This window comes from Electrophorus electricus, chromosome 8, assembly GCF_013358815.1.
Source record: "Electrophorus electricus isolate fEleEle1 chromosome 8, fEleEle1.pri, whole genome shotgun sequence".
NCBI classification, from domain to species: domain Eukaryota; kingdom Metazoa; phylum Chordata; class Actinopteri; order Gymnotiformes; family Gymnotidae; genus Electrophorus; species Electrophorus electricus.
Genome location: NC_049542.1, coordinates 19,739,765 through 19,760,903, shown reverse-complemented (window position 1 = coordinate 19,760,903; position 21,139 = coordinate 19,739,765). Strand labels below are relative to the sequence as shown.

General features: G+C 37.2%; 1 protein-coding gene across 2 annotated transcripts; it reads left to right on the top strand.

The window, feature by feature from the left end:
- Window positions 1-10,284: 10,284 nt before the first annotated feature.
- Window positions 10,285-20,844, top strand: ndrg1a (N-myc downstream regulated 1a). Of its 2 annotated transcripts, XM_027000896.2 has the most exons (18): window positions 10,285-10,421; window positions 12,339-12,387; window positions 13,308-13,351; window positions 13,694-13,757; window positions 13,849-13,884; window positions 16,292-16,397; window positions 16,525-16,645; window positions 16,867-16,929; window positions 17,044-17,104; window positions 17,469-17,555; window positions 17,669-17,725; window positions 17,827-17,930; window positions 18,034-18,090; window positions 18,176-18,227; window positions 18,314-18,361; window positions 18,776-18,811; window positions 19,061-19,112; window positions 19,455-20,844. In XM_027000896.2, exons 4-18 carry the CDS (start codon window positions 13,704-13,706, stop codon window positions 19,694-19,696), a joined length of 1,176 nt encoding a protein of 391 aa, XP_026856697.2. In that variant the 5' UTR covers window positions 10,285-10,421; window positions 12,339-12,387; window positions 13,308-13,351; window positions 13,694-13,703; the 3' UTR covers window positions 19,697-20,844. The 2 variants fall into 2 exon arrangements, with proteins under 2 accessions (XP_026856697.2, XP_026856698.2); XM_027000897.2 differs by lacking the exon at window positions 13,308-13,351.
- Window positions 20,845-21,139: the final 295 nt, after the last annotated feature.

The following is a 21,139-nucleotide window of genomic DNA, read 5'->3' as shown; positions in this document are numbered from 1 at the left end:
GGTAGGTTTTAGAGTCATTTGAGCTGGACACATTTCTAGCATTTGTTAGCAATACTCAGTAAGTATCAAACATGTACCTGCATGCTCTTGCTATTTTATTAGTCTCACATTGAAACTCAGAGACACTGAAATGTAAGGAAAATATTTTTACTCAAATTGTTTTTAAGCAGAAAATGGAATAAGTGTCAGGTCTGGAACACTGGCTCAGAAAAAATCATAAAACCTAATGACGTGCATCAGTGCACTATTTCTATTGTGAATTTGGTCAGGAGATGCATGTGGGGCAGCAAGAGCAGGCACAGTCGGCATTCAAGGCCCACAGCCTACAGCATTCCTGTGCTTGATGGGATTACTGATAGCTGACCTAGATTCTGAGAATACACCTCCTCTATACCCATTAACAGATCAGAAGAGATTACAGTAACCTTGCAGCATTTCTGCTTTGACAACCTCTTGTGACTTATAGCATGAAGTAACACTGGCTTGCAAATACATATATACAGATCTTACCTGTCTGGCCATTTTTCTAATAATTCTTGTGGTTGACCAGGTTTGGTGTTGAAAAAAAGAGACTTGTTCTTTTGCAAGGTCAGTTAGTGTAATGGAGGCAGTGCTGCAATTGTTCAATTGTCGTGGCTCAGTTTGGAGGTATGTACCTATGCACATTGGAGAAGGGAACAGTGCTTTCATTTAAAACCAATACTTCTGGTGTCCTACCTAGCACAATGTATTATTTTGTATGTCTATAACAAGCTCAAATGTTTATTCACATTCTAGCTTAGGATGTCAGGAATATTAGAACAGCACTGCCAAATGATAAGTTTTATGTTCTACTTGTTATTGAAACCCGTATACCACAACTCCTAATAATAAAACAAGAAACTCCGGTTTTACATATTTTTGTACGCTGCTAACTACGCATAGAAGTATTAACTTGTTTGCTTCCTCGTGCACCTTCTCCTCTTACAGGGAAATGCCTCGGGCTGATGTTACCACAGCTGCGAGTTTTTTTTTACTGAGCTTTGACTGGCTATAGGAAGCAGTAGCACATTTGGAGATTGTCCATCTCTTGTACATTTGTGATTTTTGGCTATTTCGGTCCCATGGCTGTTTCAGACTTTGTAAAAGTCTTGTATACAACATTGTATACAAGCTAGTGGGTTTTTGTAAAAAAAATAAATAAATAAATAAATAAATAAATAAAAATAAATGTTTTTTTTCTAACCTTCCAAGGTTATTGCTGTTGTTCGAAAGTATACCGCAACTGTACAGATGTCATTTGAATGTCGTTTGAAAAATATGAAGTCTTATGGAACAATTTTACTGCTTACGTTTACAACATGTTCAAACTACGTCTGAAGTGTCGCGAATAACTACGCGACAAAAAATATTACTCCAGTGTCCTTGGACTGACACAATAGGTTTCAGTGTTTCTGGAATAATCGCTTGAGGGAGATAAACAATCACTTTACACCCCGCCCAGCCATGTACAGTTGTCACGCTGGGCACGTCTTCCTCAGGACGTGAAGAAAACCACGACCTGGATACAACTAGTAGTCAGTTATTTGGAACTCGCAAATGATAGGCTACTTTACGGAGGTGAGACCGTTATAGCATCGCGTGAGGGTAGTTAGTCAACGAGAAATAACGTCCACAGAATGCTGAATGCTACTGTAAATAGACAGTATATACTTTGAAGTTATTTGAAGGTTCTCACATTTCATCAGATCATAGATGCTTACAGACACCTTCTGGAAATCCACAGGTAAAAATGTCTCGCCCCAGTAACACAGGTAGAGCACAAACGGTCCGTTGTAAGATTTGTCTGCGATTGTTAGAGGTCTATACTATATTTGTTATGATAAGTTAAATAAGCACAGCAGGAGGAGCACATTGCAGCGACAATAGTATCTCTTTAATTGGCTCCCCATCTGCTTCTACTAAGGTACTGGGGTATGCACACAACAAAACATAACATATATAAAAAGATATATAACACATCAAACAAGTCTCAAGAAAACATATTCCAAACATGAAAAGTGAAATGAATCAAAATATCACAACAGTTTACATCTCAGCATGACCTTTAAAAGTTCATTCACATTATGGGTATTATTAATGTAGTTTTTAAAATATTCCTTTACTAGGTACTTCATTGTTCATAGCTGGTTCCATATTGTGATGGGCCTATACAATACAGATCTGTACACTGCATCTGATCTGGATTTTGGTTTAACTACACAAGGCCTGTCTGCTAGATTATGTTGCTCTCTCACATCATTATTTTTGAGTACAGACCATTGGGTTGTTTACTATAATAGATGTTCCTAAAGAAACTATTAGACTGCATGGCAATCTGTCCTCTCCTCCAATCTACGAGAGATTGGCACGTACTCTCTCTTTACTCAGTGTAAGCCTTGCAGATGTATTCTGAAGCTATTTGGATTCCTTAGATGGATATTTTTTGGCTGCATCTGGCCACACTGGTTGAGTAGTAATCAAGATTAGATAAAACTAGCACCTGTGACACTAACACTGTGGAGAACAGGGGTATAAAAAGAGAAACATCATCTAATCACCATCATCTAATCATCATTTAATCATCCTATATCCCCTCTTCCCTCATTTTCTTAATATTTTCAGTATGTTTCTTTCATTATATCCAGTGAAGTAACAGTTACAGTTCAGATTGAAATGTGTTCCTTAACTCAGTTATGTTATGTTATAACTTATGTTATGTTATACAAAAATATATAGTTGTATCTTCTGCAATCAGATTATCACTGCAATCATCCAAAACATAAGTCCCAACCTGGGGCACAAGGGGCTCAGCCTGTTCAGGTACTCTCTTTGATGCTGCAGTCTGAAGAGATCCCTGCATTTAAGAGTTTTCTTAAGCTTTTAACATCACTTGTAAATATTGAATATGAAGTGGCCCAAGCCTACATCTCTGGCCTATGCCACACTGTCAGTATTAAGAGGAAGGAAAACCACCATTAAAAACATAAACTGCATCCTATTTGAATAGGTATTGTGTAACAATTGATTGCTGTTTCACTGATAATCTATGGTTTGCAGTGTCAAATGCCACAATAAAGTCAAATAATACAGTTGCAATCATCATTTATTTTGGGAAAAAGATAACCATTTGTCAATAATCTCAGTCAGTGCTGTGTATATAGATTGATTTGCTTTATAGACATGCTGAAAATTAATTTTAATTTAATTTAATTTAATTAGTTTAATTAATTCAGTAAAAAAAAAAATAGTGGAATGTCTGCTGAAGAACAATTAGCTCAACATTAGAAGAATAGTAATGGGTTTGCTATTAGTAGCTGAGAAACTCCCATTTGTTTTTCAGAAAAGACACAACCTTTCAAACCTGAGAGAACAATCCCTCCTTTAGATTCAAGTTAAAAATATTACATATTGGCAATGAAATTATATTTGAAACAGCTTTACGTAACTGTCCACTCAGATTATCCATATCAGATGGGTTATTGTTCAGCCCAGCAAGTAGTTTTTCCAACTTTTGAGTTTCTGCATGTTGAAACTCAAAAACACTTTGTTTCTCATGATAGAATTTGGTTATTATTTGAATTGACATACCACCCACATTAGGGGAGCCAAATCTTTTCATAACCTGTCAGTTTTGCTCACAAAGTGATTATTCAAATCATTTTAATTTGCATTGTTTCATTTAGTGTTTTCCAAAGTCTGCTTCCATCATTCTTCCTCTTCTGAATTTGGTCTTTAAGTGCTTTTTCTTCTTTCTGTTTAGCATTGTTATTATATTTTTCATTGCACAGTAAATTTGTCACTATTCAGCTCATATACAACCTACTGCAGCTTTCTTGAGTTCTTCCCTTTTACATATACATTCCTTAAATTCATCAATATATTATGTTTTATTAGTTCTTACTTGAAATGTTCTTAATGACACATAGACAGAAATAGTTCAGTAAATAACTTGAGAGCTTTACATTTATTATCAAGTTCAAGTTTGGTTTATTTGTCGCATACATAGTCATACACAGTATAACTCGCAGTGAAATGGTTATCAACACTTGGTTCCACTGAATATTCTCCATATCTCTAACAAAATCAGTTTCACACAACATTCTATATGAACTCTTATACAGTACTTTAGACCAAGCATTGGGAGTTGCGGTTTTTCTTACTATAACCATAATATTATGATCAATAACCCCAGTGGACAAATTCTGCAAAATTCACTGTTATTAGTAAATATGTGGTCAATGCCGGTTGCAGCTGTTTGCCCAGCATGACTACAAAACACTCTAGTTGACTTATTCACCATCTGAGTCAAATTACAATTGTGTGCAGTGCTGTTCATCCTTTTCCTCCACTATGAATCCAGCAAGTCTATATTAAAGTCACCGAAGACAAACATTTCTTTACTAATATCTGTTACCTTACTAACAAAAAACATAACTCTACATCAGCACAGAATTTTCTTCTACATATTGTCTACTTGCACATGGTGAGCTATAGACACTTATAGCTATCAAAAATTGGTTTACAATGAGCAAGACCTCCAACCAAAGACATCAATACTAGGAACCATCAAGTGCAGGTACAGTGGGAATATAGCTTTATACATATAGCTATACATCCCCCTACAATATCACTATAATTTCTAAAAATATTCTTGCCTGTTATTGAGTAGTCTAAATGTGTTTGAGACAGCAAGTATATTTATATTTTCACAATTAATTAAACTAGATATTTCACCGACTTTTTTTCTTAAACTCCCGACTTTGATCTATGCTTATCTCTTTTTTAAGTAGCATTAGTACCATGCTTTCCCCCCGATCATATCAACCAATTATCTAATACAGTTTATATCATGGGCTCTCTGCTCAGTAACTGCTCTTTGGCCTCACAATTAGGTAGTCGTATGATAGCTTATGATAGCATCATCTCCTCTTGCTCTTGCCTCCTTATAGACAATAGCTCTTCTCTTCCTCACTTGTTCAGAAAAGCTCTCACTGATTTTAAACGGAGAGGTTCTTTAAGTTAGTGTCCTTCAGAGTTGCTTTTGTTTTCAAGCCACCATAATGCTGCGTATCCAACTTTCAAAATTCTCCAACTCCTTAAGGAAATGAATGTGGCAGGTTTTCTTTCCAAGATCTATGTGTGGTTGTGTTTGCAGGACTCACCCAGCTGTTGTTGTGGAGTAGGCCAAAATCAAGCCTTCAAATATTTATATCCACAATGTTTGACATTATAGTAGTAGGTCTATTCAAACATACTACCAATATAATGCAAAATGTTCACTAGTTCCATGACAATAATCAAATAAATATTCATTTCACATATGTCAAACAAATAGTATCAAAGCTTCACCTGACATCTTTCATCAGGCCATGAGCAAAATACTCAACTATTATTATTATTATTATTATTATTATTATTATTATAGCGTCCTAAAAGAACATATTTTGTGTACAGTTTATATAGTCCAATATCTTAGTAATATTGTTATTAATTGCAGAATTATAGCTGATATATGGTAATTTACAGTTAATACTCATATTTAATATAGTAACAGTTTAATAATTTGGTAATGATCAGCCTCGGATAATAAAAAATAAGAGCTATTGTTTTGATTGTGTAACCTTGTTTTGAATGTGGAAGGAAATCACATGTCTCATTATTTTAAGGACAGGAGGTCAATAAAATGATTAACAGACATTCCCTGACATTTTGATATGTCCAGGGCCTTACATAGTCTACTTCAGCAGTGTACTAATCTTTATTATAGTACATGCTTCACCTTTAAAAATACTGTCTGACTCTTTGTGTCCTGATTTATTCATCTGTAGCTGCTGCATTTTCAGACCTGACCACTGCTTGTGAAAGTAACCTCTATAGTTCTTGAGGTTCACTCCAGGCCTGAAGTAATAAGTTTATCTTAGTGTCTGCTGTTGAGTGTGTCTTTCCAGCTGTAGCAGATGAACTAGGATGTTTACACTTGGGCTTGTTTTCCCAGAAATACCAAACTCTCTTCCTGTGTGTGAATTAATAATAACTGCAGCTGATGTGCCTTTGTAGCATCAGTATGGTCTCTTGCTTGACATTAATTGAGTACCCTTTCAAATAGCTTATATATGCACTCAGTGTGTGCTTTATTAGAACCATTTATTTATTAGAAACACATTGTAGGTGTATAGCTATAGAAACAGCCCATATGTTGCCATGGACAGTTTGTGATAGCCATCCTCAAACTCTTCATTAACTCCTCACTGAGGAATACTGTTGCCAACATATTTGTGGTGGGAGATCACCCTCAGTTCTTAGGTGATACTGACTCATGAAAACTCCAGTAATGCTAATGTTGATACATTCATAGCAGATCATCACCATGTCAGTTTCAGAAGCTGATTTGTGATAGGTCATGCATAGGGTAGAAGGCAAATTCTGCATGGATTCCAATGGGCTACAATCTGTAATCGTAGAATTAAAAAATAAATAGATAAACATCTATATGTTAGGTGTGCATCATCAAATGTCTAGTTACTGTAGGTTTAAGTAGGTGGAATAGGCATTTCTGTTTTCTAACTTTAGTTTTATATCTGACCTTTATAAAACATTACTGTTCATTACCTTGAATTCCCCTTTGACAAGTATTTAGTCAGCCAATGTATGTTATTTTCAGGGAAAACACAAACGGGTTGGGGCAGGTTAGAACAATTTTCCACCTCAGTAATTGGTAGTGTCTTATCCTCAGAAGCATTGACCTGTAGAAGGAATGCTATATGACTGGCAGGTCAGACAGAGGAATTTGTGCTCTTGCTCTTTAAACAATGGCAAATTATGCTGAAATTAAATTAAATTAAATTTTTGAAATGCAATGAAATGCAAGGAAAATTGATTCAGTTCAATGAGCTTGCCACATACATGGAATCTCTCTGATTTATATGACAACAAGCCTTTTATTTGGTGTTAAATAAAAGTCTTGTTGTCATATGAATCATCGAGATTCCATGTCCAAATTAGCTTGCTACTAAGATGGTGGTGCTGTGTTTGTAAGCAAAATCTGCCCACATTGTATGTATTTATTAATGCATTTAATTATGTAAGTAAAAATAATGTATAGCTAAGTGTTTTTGGAGTAAATGTAGTATATAGATTCTTCTCCCCCAAATGTAGTAGGAAAGAAGTAAAAGTGACCAGAAACAGATCTAGACAAAAAATATAATGGATGCTTTAAAATCTACAGAGGTATATTAATGGAGTTGATATCCCCTTTCCAGCTCTGCTCTGGTCTCAAAATGAGGAGTGAAATGAGGTGTCAGTTACATGAGCTGGACAAGCCTGCTGTGAAAGCACACACTAAAGAAATGTTGAACGTTTCAGTCTGTGTGAAATTATTTTCCATGATAATTTACAGTCTTCATGGGAGAAAAAAGGTATAACATGTATACAGTACAAAAACCATTTGTCTTCTCTAAAGTTAATTTAGTGAATATTCTAATATTCTGAAGAAATATACCCTCATGAATAATTTTTTAATCTGCTACACTAACAAAGACCAAAAACTTTCTGTTTTTGTTTTGTTTTGTTCTCACATTAACCTAGCTTGAGGCTAGTTATTCAGTAATATTATTATCATAAACATCAGCGTTATCTAGGCAATGCATGATTGTTAAAATTTGTCTACTAATAAGGGTATAGAGTGATGAAACATCATTGAAAGATCAGAGACAATTGCCCTTATACTTGACCCTAAGGGTTGTCTGAAACAACCAATAAGGTGATAACAATGAAACATTATGTTAGACTTCTATATGATACATTTGCTGATATTCTTTGACTTCTTTGATTCATTAATCATTCATTTGAAAGAATATAAATATGAACTGAACTGTCGTGTAAAATGAGTTAATTTTCTCAGTAGGTTTTGTGTAAACCCATTGAAATTATTTGTGATTAGCTACCCTAGTTTATGATTCACCAATACACTCAAGTTTTGTTCCACCTTGTCTACCTATTTTCCAACCGAACCTTACAAAAGTCCGAAGGTTAATATGCAGCATAACTCAATGAGATATCAGACAAAGAGATCACTCTTGCATTTTAATTTAATATTATTAGCTGTATTGTCTTCATTTATTAAATTATTAGCAATAAGTAGTTGTTAAATTCCTCTTTTTATGATTGGTTTCAATAAGTGAATTCTGGGTTTAGGTGCTTAAAACACACCCCCTGAAAAACAGCTTTCCAGATGTGACTGAAGTGCACTCACTTGCCTTCTCTGACTGTTGTCTAGTATGCAACAAGTCATAGGACTATGAATCATTACTCATGATTCAAAGCAAATATGTCTGGTGTCACTGCAGACTCCACCCACAGAGTAAGTCTGGTGCCTCAATGTGCCTTATCTGGTGATACTACATCACATAGCTCATTTAAAATGATCGAAAATATTTTATTCAACCTTTATGGTTGTTTATGTATTTTTTTTTTAATTTGATTTATTACTGTAAATAAATTTTGGACCACATCAGCATTCCAAACCATATGTATTTGCAATACATTAAAAATATCTGAAATTTCCCTTTATGGTTAGAATAAATGTACCTTTATGTTTAATTTACCTTGTGATTTTTATCTGTTCTGAGTGAATGTTAGAATACGGATCTTACAGAGGCCTACCCTTGGTCTCTGTGTATTCAGCCACACCCTTGACTTAGCCAACTTGGCAAAATCCTGTGAAAGGGGAAAGGTCATTGTTTATTTATTTACTCTAAGAAATATAATGCCTATGATACTCTGAGAAATCTTATACTTCCAAAACTGGAGGAGAGCTGAAGTCGTGGGGCTGGAAAAGAACAGAATCCAAATTCATGAACCCAAAATTTAACAGTGATCACATAGAAAGGTGAACAATTAGCAATTCTGACTTTCAGTGAACTTGGGTGACCAGGTTAATAGAAAAGGAGGTAAGGGATGATTGTGAACTCTTGTTTGATAAATTGTATCAGCTAAACTGGCCAATGTCTAGGTGTTATATGACTTTTGTTTTTGAAGTTTCCCCAGAATTAAATTAAGGTTTTGCTGTACACGTTAAAGTCCATAGTGAATATGGTATTGGAAAGCCTTAGCATTTATAAACTTACTGTTTCCTCAGACTCACTATAGCTTAAAAGAGCTTGTAGATGTTGTAATGGAGGTGGCTACCATGGGTTGTATTTTACAAGGCCTTGATCTTGAAAGGCAGGTGTTGGGAGACAGAGGTCTTTCAGTCTAACACACTGATCTGACAGGTAAAAGTCCATCACTGTTATCAGTAGAATATCACTCTTTTGTTCAGGTGCCAACCCCTATTAACCCAATCTCTTTCTCCTACCATATAATTACCATTTCAGTATTCCGAAGCTTATAGATTCTTTGGTTTATTTGATATTTATATTTTTCATGACAACTAAAAACACAATATGTTAAGCCAAACAACTTTAGTTCCATTTATGTTGAGTCTGCTTCAGTTTGTAGTAAACCTGGAGCTCAAGAGTTGATTAGCGCAATGACTAGTTTTGTGCAATGGCTCTATTGTGAATGTGCTTCTTTTTAGTGCTTCAGTCCCCTCACACTGGCAGTATTGTAGGCAACTTTCAGAAATCTCTCCATTTCTCTCTCTGTCTCTCTCTCTCTCTCTCTCTCTCTCTCACACACACACACACACACACACACACACACACACACACACACACACATGCAAGAAATAGACCAGAAGAGCAACACAAAAATTTCAAACCTGCATTCATAGAACTGTGGTCCTTAGCACATGTTTTGGAACTCCTGCAGGCCATAGTTTAGAAATGCCACTGTACACCCTCTTGCACCACACTATAGATGAAAGTTGCTTTGGCATCATAATGCTAATGTCACCACACACAAACACACACACACACACACACACACACACACACACAAAAATAAATAAAAAAACCACACACTTGTGATTAAGTCTCACTGCAAGATTAGAACTGTCTGTTGAGCAAGTTATTTCATGAAACCTTCTTTACTAGAAGGGATATGCCTTTGCATATTTCCCTCCTTATAATAGTAATCATCCATACAAGGAATCTTCAAGTTTACAACATGTCCAAACAACTAAACGGATTTATTTCATCATATCTCATGCAATACAGTGAAAAGGCGGTATGACTAAATGTGTTGGAGTTACCCAATAGCAGTCACACATCCTCAGAGTGGGCTGGGCTATTTTCACCCAGGCCTTTATAAAACAGCTGGTGACACCCTGCATCAACAGCACGTAGTAAATAATAGAAGTATTGTCTTGTACGCATAGAACACTCTTCCAATAACCTTTTCGACTTCGTTTTGAGATTTGCATGAATTGTATTCTTTTGCTGGACAATTCAACTTAATCGGTGAGTAAATGATCATGTATTTCTGAAATTGATTTTATTTCACTATTTAAATGTTCTTGTCAAACATTTACACTTGTTCCCTTTGTAAACATCACATTCCGAATCCTTACAAATGGAGTTTAGTTTGCGGTACATCGTAACCCTTAAACCAGTTCATTTCTTTACCAATATCCTCAGCTAATATGCTTATTTATGAAAAGAACAAAGAAGTAACATCAGCGCGCGATGTTGTGCTTTCTGTCGACAAAAGCCCTCAAAGTAAAATTATCTGCGTGTATCGCACGTGTGCGGTGGTTTAGGGCAAATAAATGCGGAAGAGCACGCGCTGTTATTTGGCAACAAAACTGGCATAAATTTAAAGTTGTACCCATTAATCAGTGTTCATATTTATTCACATAGGCATGTAAAGTAGCGCTTCTGTACCCCCTCGTTTACAAATGAACGTATGTAGCTGTCATCGTCATTTACAGAAAGTGCATATCAGAACGGAACGACACCAATGAGAAGAAACTTTGGTTTCTAATTGCATTTGACCAGTATTCTTTTTACATTAGATATAGCTTTGTGCGGTTTTTAAGGCATATATATATATATATATATATATATATATATATATATATATATATATATATATATATATATATAAATAAATTTATTTATATTTATTTTTTTATGAAAATGTTTTTACTAAATAACTTGGAATGGTTCATGAGTACAAAGACAATACTTTAAAGGACACCCTTAGGACAGGAAAGAACCCTTCTGCTTTTTAACCACACATCCAACATTCTAATGCCTAGATCATTTTAACCCAAGACGATGTTTGCAATCCTCTGGGAGAATGCTGTTACATTTAGGTACATAGAATATGTACATTCTGATGTTCCTCTTGGTCTGAGGTTTTTAGGTCTACACAAGCTTGTCTAATATTTCTGGCCCTTGATTTAACAGATTCACTGAGTTTCCAAAGATTGTTCCACTAATCATTGTTACTGCAAATCCTTGGCTTTATGGGCCCACCATGTGTCCCATGGCACCAAGGATGTATCTTAATTCTAGATCACTTTGTTTGGTGCTCAAAATCAGTTGGCACACGCATGCTCTTTATTTAGTAGAGTTGATGTGGTGATTGTTTATTTTATTTATAAGCCTGAAACTCCTGTTTTGCAATACACTATTCCCAGAACATGCTGTCAGTATACATTCCATGTCAATGAAAAACAAATGAGCAGATTGTAGTAAAAAGTGCAAATTGGGTGATGAACATGAGAAATGTCTGAGCTTTCCTCTGGTTTGTTTTATTGGGCTGTTTAATAATGTCAGACCTTTCACTATGTTCTAGATATTGGGGGAGGTGTGGGTGTGTGTGGGTGTATTAAACACACACACACACACACACACCCCACCTCTTTTGCTTTTATATATTATGTATGTATGTAATATAGATCTCACCTCTGTTGGTTTTGAAAGAACAGTAATATTGGGAAAAGCTGCCAGTGTGGGGACAGGAAATGAAGAAATACTTTGTATGTTACATTGATATACATAGATATTTTTTTAACCTTGCATTTTGAAAATAAAATGAGTAACATCAGTACTGGTATCAATACTGTAGACCCATGTAACTGTAAACAGATAATTTGGAATACGCCAGAAACTAAAATGAAATGAAACAAAGTACAAAATTGCTGTGAATGGTAAATGAAGTGTATAATCTAAGTGATCTTGGTGTTTTACTGTTGTGGGTTTACATTGCAGTTCACCTCGATCATTTCCAGAGGTGTGTCTCTTAGGAGCCAGTAGGGGTTAATATCTTAGCAGAGTATATGTTGCTGTGTTGTGGCTAAACACGTTGTTTTGATCTCCTCCAGGCTTCATTCATGTATTTTATTTATTTAATTTTTTTTCCCCTCCCAGGTGAACAATTAACCAGAAGAGGTCACCAGGACACACAGTTTGGAAACAAGTGAGTGATCTATATGCTACAGATTACCAATTCATGGTAACTTACAGCCTGTAGCAGACAAGTGTGTTTAAGGCACAGTACATGGGGAATTTTTTTCAGGATGGTGGTCTGTCCACAAAGCTTCATTACAGGATTAAGTAACTTGGTTACTTTATCTAGTGATGTAGATCAGACATGAGACTTGAGAATTTGTTTGGGAGCTGACAGTGGAGACCCCCACAAATGATGCAATGATGTACAAATGTACTAAGCCACAAAATATAAACTAAAAGTCGATGTAAAAGAAGTACATCTAATTATACTAGTCTAATTATACTCATTTGCTGAACCAGTCTGTAGAAATCTATTGCACAAAAGGGGTGGACCATAGGGAGAAGTGGAAGTGACTGTTTCGGTGGCTTCCTGTATGAGGCATCCAAGCCTGTAATGGAGGAAGAGCCTGACTTGTGACCTTTAGAAACCTCTTGCCAGACAAAGAGCCTGTTCAAGCTCTCATTCCATTTAGATTCAAAGCAACATTCCAGCTAACATCCCTTAGAACTCTAGAATTTGATGCATTGTTTCCTCTGGAGCCCAAATTAATATGTTCTGGAAAGACAAAAGAATCCATCTTGATTTGTTAAGGTAAGAGCGGTCATGTAGAGGACCCCTGAGCATTGAGTGTTAAATCCTGATCAATGGTTTTTAATTTTGCTAAACATGAAAAATATGATTAATAAATACATTGTAAATACATGGGTAGACATTTTAATTCAATAAGTATTAAATAACTACATAATGTATAAATGTGTTTACTCTTAATGTCTGACTAAATATTATACATTCTAACAAAGCAGCAGAAATTGATCAGACCCTAAAAATTATAACAGCAATATAACTATCATTGTTTAAGATGGACCTTATGTATTTTGCACTTCTAGGTATCAGCATTCATCCCTGTATTCCACAGTATTCTAGTTCATTGGTATGTTTAATTCTAACCTACTATGTTGTACTTGGATATATTCTGAGTAAATGACAAAGCACTTTTGTAAGTTGCTCTGGATAAGAGTGTCTGCTAAATGCTGTAAATGTAAATGTAGTGGATGTACTTCCTGCTCATGGCAGAACCCTGGAAAATGAGATGTAAACATTTACAGGACCAGTTATAGAAGAGAGGATCTTCCCTCAGACTGATACTTCCATACTTCCTTTTATTGCCTTTTCAAGGATATTCAGCCATGTGGCAATAATACTGAAGGCTACCAAACATCTGTGCTGTGTGAATTTGTAGTATCTTTTACATTTTTATTTTGTTTTATTCTAGGTGTCCAAAAATGGAGGAGATCCAGATTGAATCAAAACCTTTGCTTGTAGAAAAGGACCTCCAAGTGAGTGATTAATTAATTTCCTGTATAACTATTTTAAGTATAGCCATACCTTGCACAAATGTTGAATTTTTGTATTTTTTGTCCTATCCAGGGGCTGAGAGAAGCTGTTCAGCAGCTTGAGATAAAGGCAAGCTCATTTTAATGTTCATGTTTTACAGTTACACTGGTGCTTAGTGGACTTGTTTTATACACTTGGACTGTTCTCAAATAATGTTTAAAAGATTCCTTGTACTGAAGGAGAAATTTGGGTTGTTTTCATAATCTTGACTATTGCCATCTAGTGGTGAAACATTTGGTATACTTCAGATTCCAGTTGTGAAAGTGAATCAATGAACTGCCAAGCCATGCAAAAATCAAACCAGTAATTATAGTTTGCCAAGCATCATAATACACAGTATTAAATGTGATTTAGGATATTTTCAGTCTAATTCTTTGAACTCCCAGATTCTGTTAGATCCAGACTCTCATTCCTCACTCTTGTAACTGCATTCCTTTCATATTGGTTGCAATTTGGTTAACATGCTAGATCATTCACAATAGTTACTTAGTAATATGCCTGATTAGTAACTTAATAACAAACCTGGAGGTTAAGAGGTTAATTGCCTTTTGCTGAACTCATGACTTAACATTACAAAACTCCTCCCTCTGACAAACACTGGCATTTCTATTCTAGTCACCTGAAATCAGCAGATCTTCATTAACTTGTAGTTCAGTAACAGTCAAACACACTGTGGTCTCAAGTGTGGATGATCTGGAATTTGACTTTACTGCACTCTGGGTTTCACAAGATTAAATAGTTCCAGTTGAAATTATGACTACTAGTGCCTCTTCTTGCATTCAAAGCATCATGATCGATAAGCAATCATTCAGTTAAATATGTATGGAGGGCAAGGAACTTTGTTCTGTGATTCCAAGAAATAGGCATGGTAACACCACACCCCTGATTCTTACTACACTGTTTAGAAATATTTCTTGCTGGCATGTTTTGTGGGCACCAGCAACTCTTCATGCCTGTCTCCTGCAGAGGGGGCAGGGAAGGGCAGCAGCTCTGCCCCCTCATGCTGACCCCATTTAGGCTGAGTGTTCATGCGTTATTTGTACATTTAGTGCCATGCGCAGTGGAGGCAAGCGGGAGCCATCTGCCTAGAACTGGTTCAGGGCTGTGATGCTCTCTGCACATGGGGCTTGTGCCCTTCAAAAGGATTAGTACCAATGGGCAGACAATGTATTTATCTTCAGTCATCAACCAAGGAGAGGCACAGGACATTTTAACTCTTCATCCTGGGTTAAATAGGTGACTGCTGGTGTTTGGCCAGAGTTGCATTTCCAAGGAATCCTGTGTTTTTCTTTAGTGTGATGGTGCTTGTTTTTGTTGAGAATGGGTGATGACAAACTACTGAACGAAGGATGCAACTTTTCCTGTATAATCTGTACTAGTGTGTAATGTGATTGGACAAAATATGCACTCTTATTTCTTTCCCATATCTTCATGACATTTGTTTGTACTGCAATGAAAGCTTTAACCAAAGGCCTCAGTTTGAAGGCCATGGTCTGTATGTTTAGTGTTTGTAAAGAAATATTGTATAATAATCTGTAAAATGAATCTTTAGAGCACAATCTGAGTCCACATGGTGATTTTCTGGTCTATATTCAGGTGCATCACATTTTCAAATGACTGTTTATTTGGCTTTGTTGTGATTTATTTTGATTTATTTTAAAACATGTATACAGTGTGATGGCCCAGGTGCACTAAACTGTCCTTGCAGTTTCCTGTGTCTAATTGGTCAGTGTGTTTGACATTGGTTGATCCAATTTACAGATCTCCTCAATTTGAATTGGCTAATTTCAGTTGTAGTGCAAAGCATGCTGGGAGCTAGGGGCTTAAGAAAAGGAGTGGCAGCAAGAATTTAAAAACCTGTGCCCGGGCGAAAGATACTTAAGTGCATGAGAGAGCTTCCCCATGATTGGATCTTACTTCCCTACTTGTTGAAGTTGTACTTAGTGTGATCAGCGCTGACCACAGATTGTTGCCATGGTTCTTGAGGACTCTGTGTCAGAGGTGGTCTTTAAGACTGATACTGCTGTGAGTACACACTCCCCATGTTGCTCTGTTGAAGCACAATGAGCTTTTAAGTGGACCTTGCAGACATTTGTTGTCAATGAATTGTTTATACAAATATCGGTCCAGTGTCTTGGACAGTAGGCTTTGGCACTAGCATATGGATTTGTTCAGTGGATATACTTAAGGACAGGCAGTTCAATGTTTCATAGGCTGTGACTTTGAGCCTGTTAGTGATTTGAGAGTGTAAGATCCTGTCAGTGTAGTCCTAAAGAACTGCTTGAGTTCAAACTTCCAGTCTCTAATAGTGTTCAGCAGGTGTAAGATAATACTGTGCCATTTAGCTATAAATGAATACAAATTGTTGCACATTACTCCTTTGCTGCTTTTAAGTTTGAAGGCATGCAACTCTATAACAATTAGTGTATCAAGCATTGATTGTGGAAGTGTTGATAGTTTGTCCTTGGTGTTGTAGGAGCATGATGTGGATACGCCATATGGCAGGGTCCACTGTACCATGAGAGGAGTTCCCAAAGGAGACCGGCCTGTCATTCTTACATATCATGACATTGGATTGAACCGTGAGTGTCGGGCCAATCAATTGTGACATCTGGTTCACATGACTTTCGGTATGTGCTGCAGTTAACTGTGGATGCTTCCCCATAAGCCCCCTTGCTTTGTTGTTTTTGTTTTTTTTCCCCCTTAAAGACAAGACTTGCTTTGACACTCTGTTCAGCCATGAGGACATGCAGGAGATCATGCAGCATTTTGCAGTTTGCCATGTGGATGCACCAGGTCAGCAGGAGGGTGCCAACACATTCTCTACCGGGTGAGCTGGTGGCTATGCCAAGTTGGGCAGTCGGTAGCCTTTTGTCTCTTACCCATACTCAGTCACACTGGCACAACACACTGATTATCCTCTTTCATGTTTGTAATAATTGTTGCTTAACTCTGACAGTTAAAATGTATGGATTTTCAGCTATGCATCCTCATTGGGCTGTATGACTACTTTACATGTAGTTTTACCAAATTTACTTTGATCTACTTTAGGTATGAGTATCCTTCCATGGACCAGCTTGCCGAGACACTTCCTCTTGTCCTCAAACACTTTGGGTAATAGTTTATTCACTTTTTCCACTTTTTAGCTTCTCTGAAGTACTTGCATTGCTAAGAGGTCTAAATATTCCCTCCTGCCTTATTTGATTGGCTTTTTATATGACCCCACAGTCTTAAAAGTGTGATTGGAATGGCAGTTGGCGCCGGTGCCTACATTCTTGCAAAGTTTGCTGTGAGTTGTCATTTACTTTGCTTTTAAATTTACCATTTAACTTTTAAAACATTTCTAATCAAACCAGGCTTAAAATCCAAACGAACTCCCTATTCATATGCTCGCTCTACCAGCATGTTCCTGCCTATTTGTTTTGGTTGGCTTAGCTGCTGTGGAATGTTCAGAGTTGAACACCATAGGTCCTCATTGTAGGGAGTTCTTTTCTTTCTCTTCAACTTACACTAGCAGTTTCAACAATTTTTCCGCTTCATCACTTTCCCCCAGTTTTCATGCATCATAAACTACTTGAAATCTGATTACTATATTTTTTGAAGGTTGTGAATTATTGTAATGAATTAGCTATATAAAGGTTTCTCTACTGTAGTTGGACTACCCTGCCATGGTAGAGGGCATTGTCTTGATTAATGTCAACCCCTGTGCTGAGGGCTGGATGGATTGGGCAGCACATAAGGTACTTACTTCTAAAGCTCATAATTCCACACAAGGCATTTGCTATATTTATTTGAATGATTAATGTCTTTGTAGGTGTTGTAAGCTCAAGATTGTATTGTACATGTGTTGCAGATCACTGGCTGGACCCATGCTATGCCTGACATGATCATCAGTCATATCTTTGGAAAGGTGGGATTGGGCCCTATTTTGCCTATAGCTTCTGTTTGCTAAATTTCAAACTTCTGAAACCTTCTTTTTGTTGAGATTTTTGAAACTCAACTTATTTGTAGGAGGAAATCCAGCAGAACCATGATCTGATAGCCACTTATCGTCACCACATATTAAATGACATGAACCAGTATAACCTGCATCTCTTTGTTAAGGCCTACAACAGGTGAATGCATCCTTGTTCTGTTACCACACATTTCTCAGTCAGTGAAGACCACAAATGTTTAAGTTTAAAATGGTTACTGATCATGTGAATATCTCCTGCATAGCCGGAGGGACCTGGATATTGAGAGGCCTGTGCCTGGTATCAACGCCAGAACCATTAAGTGAGTTTCAGAGCACCATGCTGCTAAGTGTGTAATATTTGGGCTTCTGGTCTGCATCCTAATGATTCTGTACTGCTGTTTGAAGGTGCCCCTCTCTTCTGGTAGTGGGAGACAACTCGCCTGCTGTAGATGCTGTGGTGGGTCTAAGCTAATGTTTCCAATTTATATTCACGAGATCAATTACTGATTTTTTTTGTGACTGACCATATTTCTTGCCCCATAGGTGGAATGCAATACCAAACTGGACCCTACCAAAACCACTTTGCTCAAGGTGAGCTTTCTCTTGCTGTTCAGGTTTCTAGACCAGGCTAATATTCATAGGCTGAGTGGAAAAGGTAGGGGCTTGTGATTCCAATAGCTCAGCAACTGGTAACTGATTGACCCAGGGAACACTGAGGCCAATTTCATGGTTAGACCCACAGACCAAACCCTACTCCAGGTGACCTAGTTTCCATAGCCTCACTCCCATAGTCCTAAGCAAAGCAGGTTTATGGTGCCTCGATGCCTTGTTTGTCTCTGATAAGTGCTGGGAGTAGGCTGGTTAATAGAACACTTGATGGTTGAGAAATTCATTTAGAATGGGGGAGGGGGCGTCTCAGGCACATTCAGTCAAAATACTTGCTTCACTGCTCATTGAAGGTTAACCCTTTATGTGCACTCACCGTTGTTATATCTCTTTTGACAGATGGCTGACTGTGGAGGCTTACCACAGGTTGACCAGGTACGTGTTGATAACAAGGGTGATGAGGCTTCTTGTTTTGGCTGTTTTTTTCAGGGTGGGAGAATCATTAGGGATGTACTGCTGTTTAAGAGCCAAGATTGGCATACGTTGCACCATTCTAATGTGCTCTGAAACATCTGCTACTGTCAGATGTCCCTTGCTTTCCATATACATATTAAGAGATTTTACTTTGCAGACATAAGCCGTCAATATGTAATGCATATTGACTCTTTCAAATATTATCCACAGCCGGGGAAGCTGACGGAGGCCTTTAAATACTTCATCCAGGGCATGGGCTACAGTAAGTGTTCAGCAGCCAATCCCACATTCAATATATTCTGCCAGTGTCATTAGCAAGGTTTTGCAGGTAATGCTCAAAATCTATCTGTTTCTGCATTTATGAAGCTCAATTTAGAGTAATTCTTGAACACAGTTTAGTAGTTGAAAGTGGTTCTCTGTTGTCCTGTTGCTGCCCCCCCCCCCCCCCCCCCCCCCGGCCAATAAATAAATAAATAAAATTAAAAAATTGACATCATATTAAATGTGATGATCAAGTTGTAATATTTGGCAAGTCCTGGCCAGTCTTAGTTCAGTGGGATTTCAGAAGAGGAAGCTGCAATTTTTACTCCTTTTGCTTCCTCAGTGCCATCTGCCAGCATGACCCGCCTGGTGCGCTCCCGTACTGCCTCTGGCTCCAGTGTCACCTCCTTTGAGGGCAACCGCAGCCGTTCGCACACCAATGAGGGCAGCCGCAGCCGTGCGCACACCAATGAGGGCCGGGCCCGTGCGCTCACCGCCGACCACCAGCGCTCACGCACCCACACTGACACTGCAGACACCTCTGTGGACCAGGCTGTGCCCAAGTCTGCAGAAGTGTCATGCTAAAGCAGATCACCACCCTTCCCCTAAGACCCCTCTCACACACTTCCTTTAACCGCTGTTCCACATGTGCTGTGCTGCCACTAAAATAACATGCAGAGGAGTGCAGGCTACCAGCTTTTGGCCATCCAGCACCCCATGTCACTACAAGAGACAGAAATCATCTAGGCCAAAGTGTCTTGTTTGAAAGATAAAATGCTGTGGAGTTTATTGAGCAATGCAGTGGGGGAGCTGAAACTTCTGTTCTCATTCCCCGTTTGAGGGCTGGTTTGTTGTTGTTGGGGGTAGCGCAGCACAGACATTGATGGAGAGTTTTGCTCTTAACTGAGCATATGCATTTGTAAATTTGTGTTCACATATTAATTGGCTTTTTTGCAATCTCATTTACTTGACTGTAAGGTTACTAGACCATCACATAAATGACTGACTTGTTTTTCTTACTAGTTTTAATACATGATTCCTTTTCTGTATATGTTGAAAGGACTGCAATGAGTGATGAGAGGATAGTGTGGTTATTGGGTAGCAATTTGGCATTTTTTTAATGCTGTCTACCTTTTAAATTTAAGGGATCTGCACAGATTATTTTCCTTTTCATTCATCTGTGGGATTGTCCTTGGCTTTGGAGTTACATTTGTAACCCAGCAATTTGCTGTTCTTTAACATGATTTAAAAAAAAAAAAAAAATCGGTGATAAATGATCGATGATTGTAGGCACCATATTTAGGGAATTTTACAAAAAACAATGCCCATTTATCGTAATTTCTTTCCTATTTAACAGACTGTAGGATGCAAAACTATAGGGGTTTTATCTGTATGATGAATATCCAAATAACTGATCTATACATCTTAATTGTCATGGACTTTAATTCTCATTTCTATGCAGTTAATCACAACAGAACAAAATGTGCCATGGCTTCTACTGTCTGGACTTAATGTTTTGTTTCTGTGGTGGCTTGAATGAGCAAGGGAAATTTAGTAACACAGCTACTCCTGAATCATTTGCACTAAATATAACATTTGCAGGCTTTGTAGGATATTTAGCTTTGTAAAGATGCCCAACAACCAAATGTGGATTACACCATATATTTTTTAATGGGATAACACTTGGTATTTATTATTAAAAAAATAAAAAATAAAATAAAACGTGTAACTCATTTTGACTGATTATTTCAATCTGTCTGTATGTAGATGACCAGAAAACCACATACAACAGTAATTTATCTTCAAGTTTATTGGTATTAAGACACTATTGCATTATAGATAATCACACTAATTCATTAGCTACATTTCTTCTTCATACACTTGTGAATAAGTTAATGCATGCGTACAAGGTATTAAAAACTGATAATATATTACTTTATTTTTATAATATACCTACAACGTCTATAAAAACGTTACTCTGCTCACTAAACACTGATTTGGACTCCACTTGTACATCTGGGTTTGCAC

Coding starts and splice junctions, on each gene's coding strand:
- ndrg1a (XM_027000897.2), top strand. CDS start 13,704: ATGGAGGAGATCCAGATTGAATCAAAACCTTTGCTTGTAGAAAAGGAC. Junction 13,758..13,848: donor TTGTAGAAAAGGACCTCCAA/GTGAGTGATTAA, acceptor TGTCCTATCCAG/GGGCTGAGAGAAGCTGTTCA. Junction 17,556..17,668: donor TGGATTGGGCAGCACATAAG/GTACTTACTTCT, acceptor CATGTGTTGCAG/ATCACTGGCTGGACCCATGC.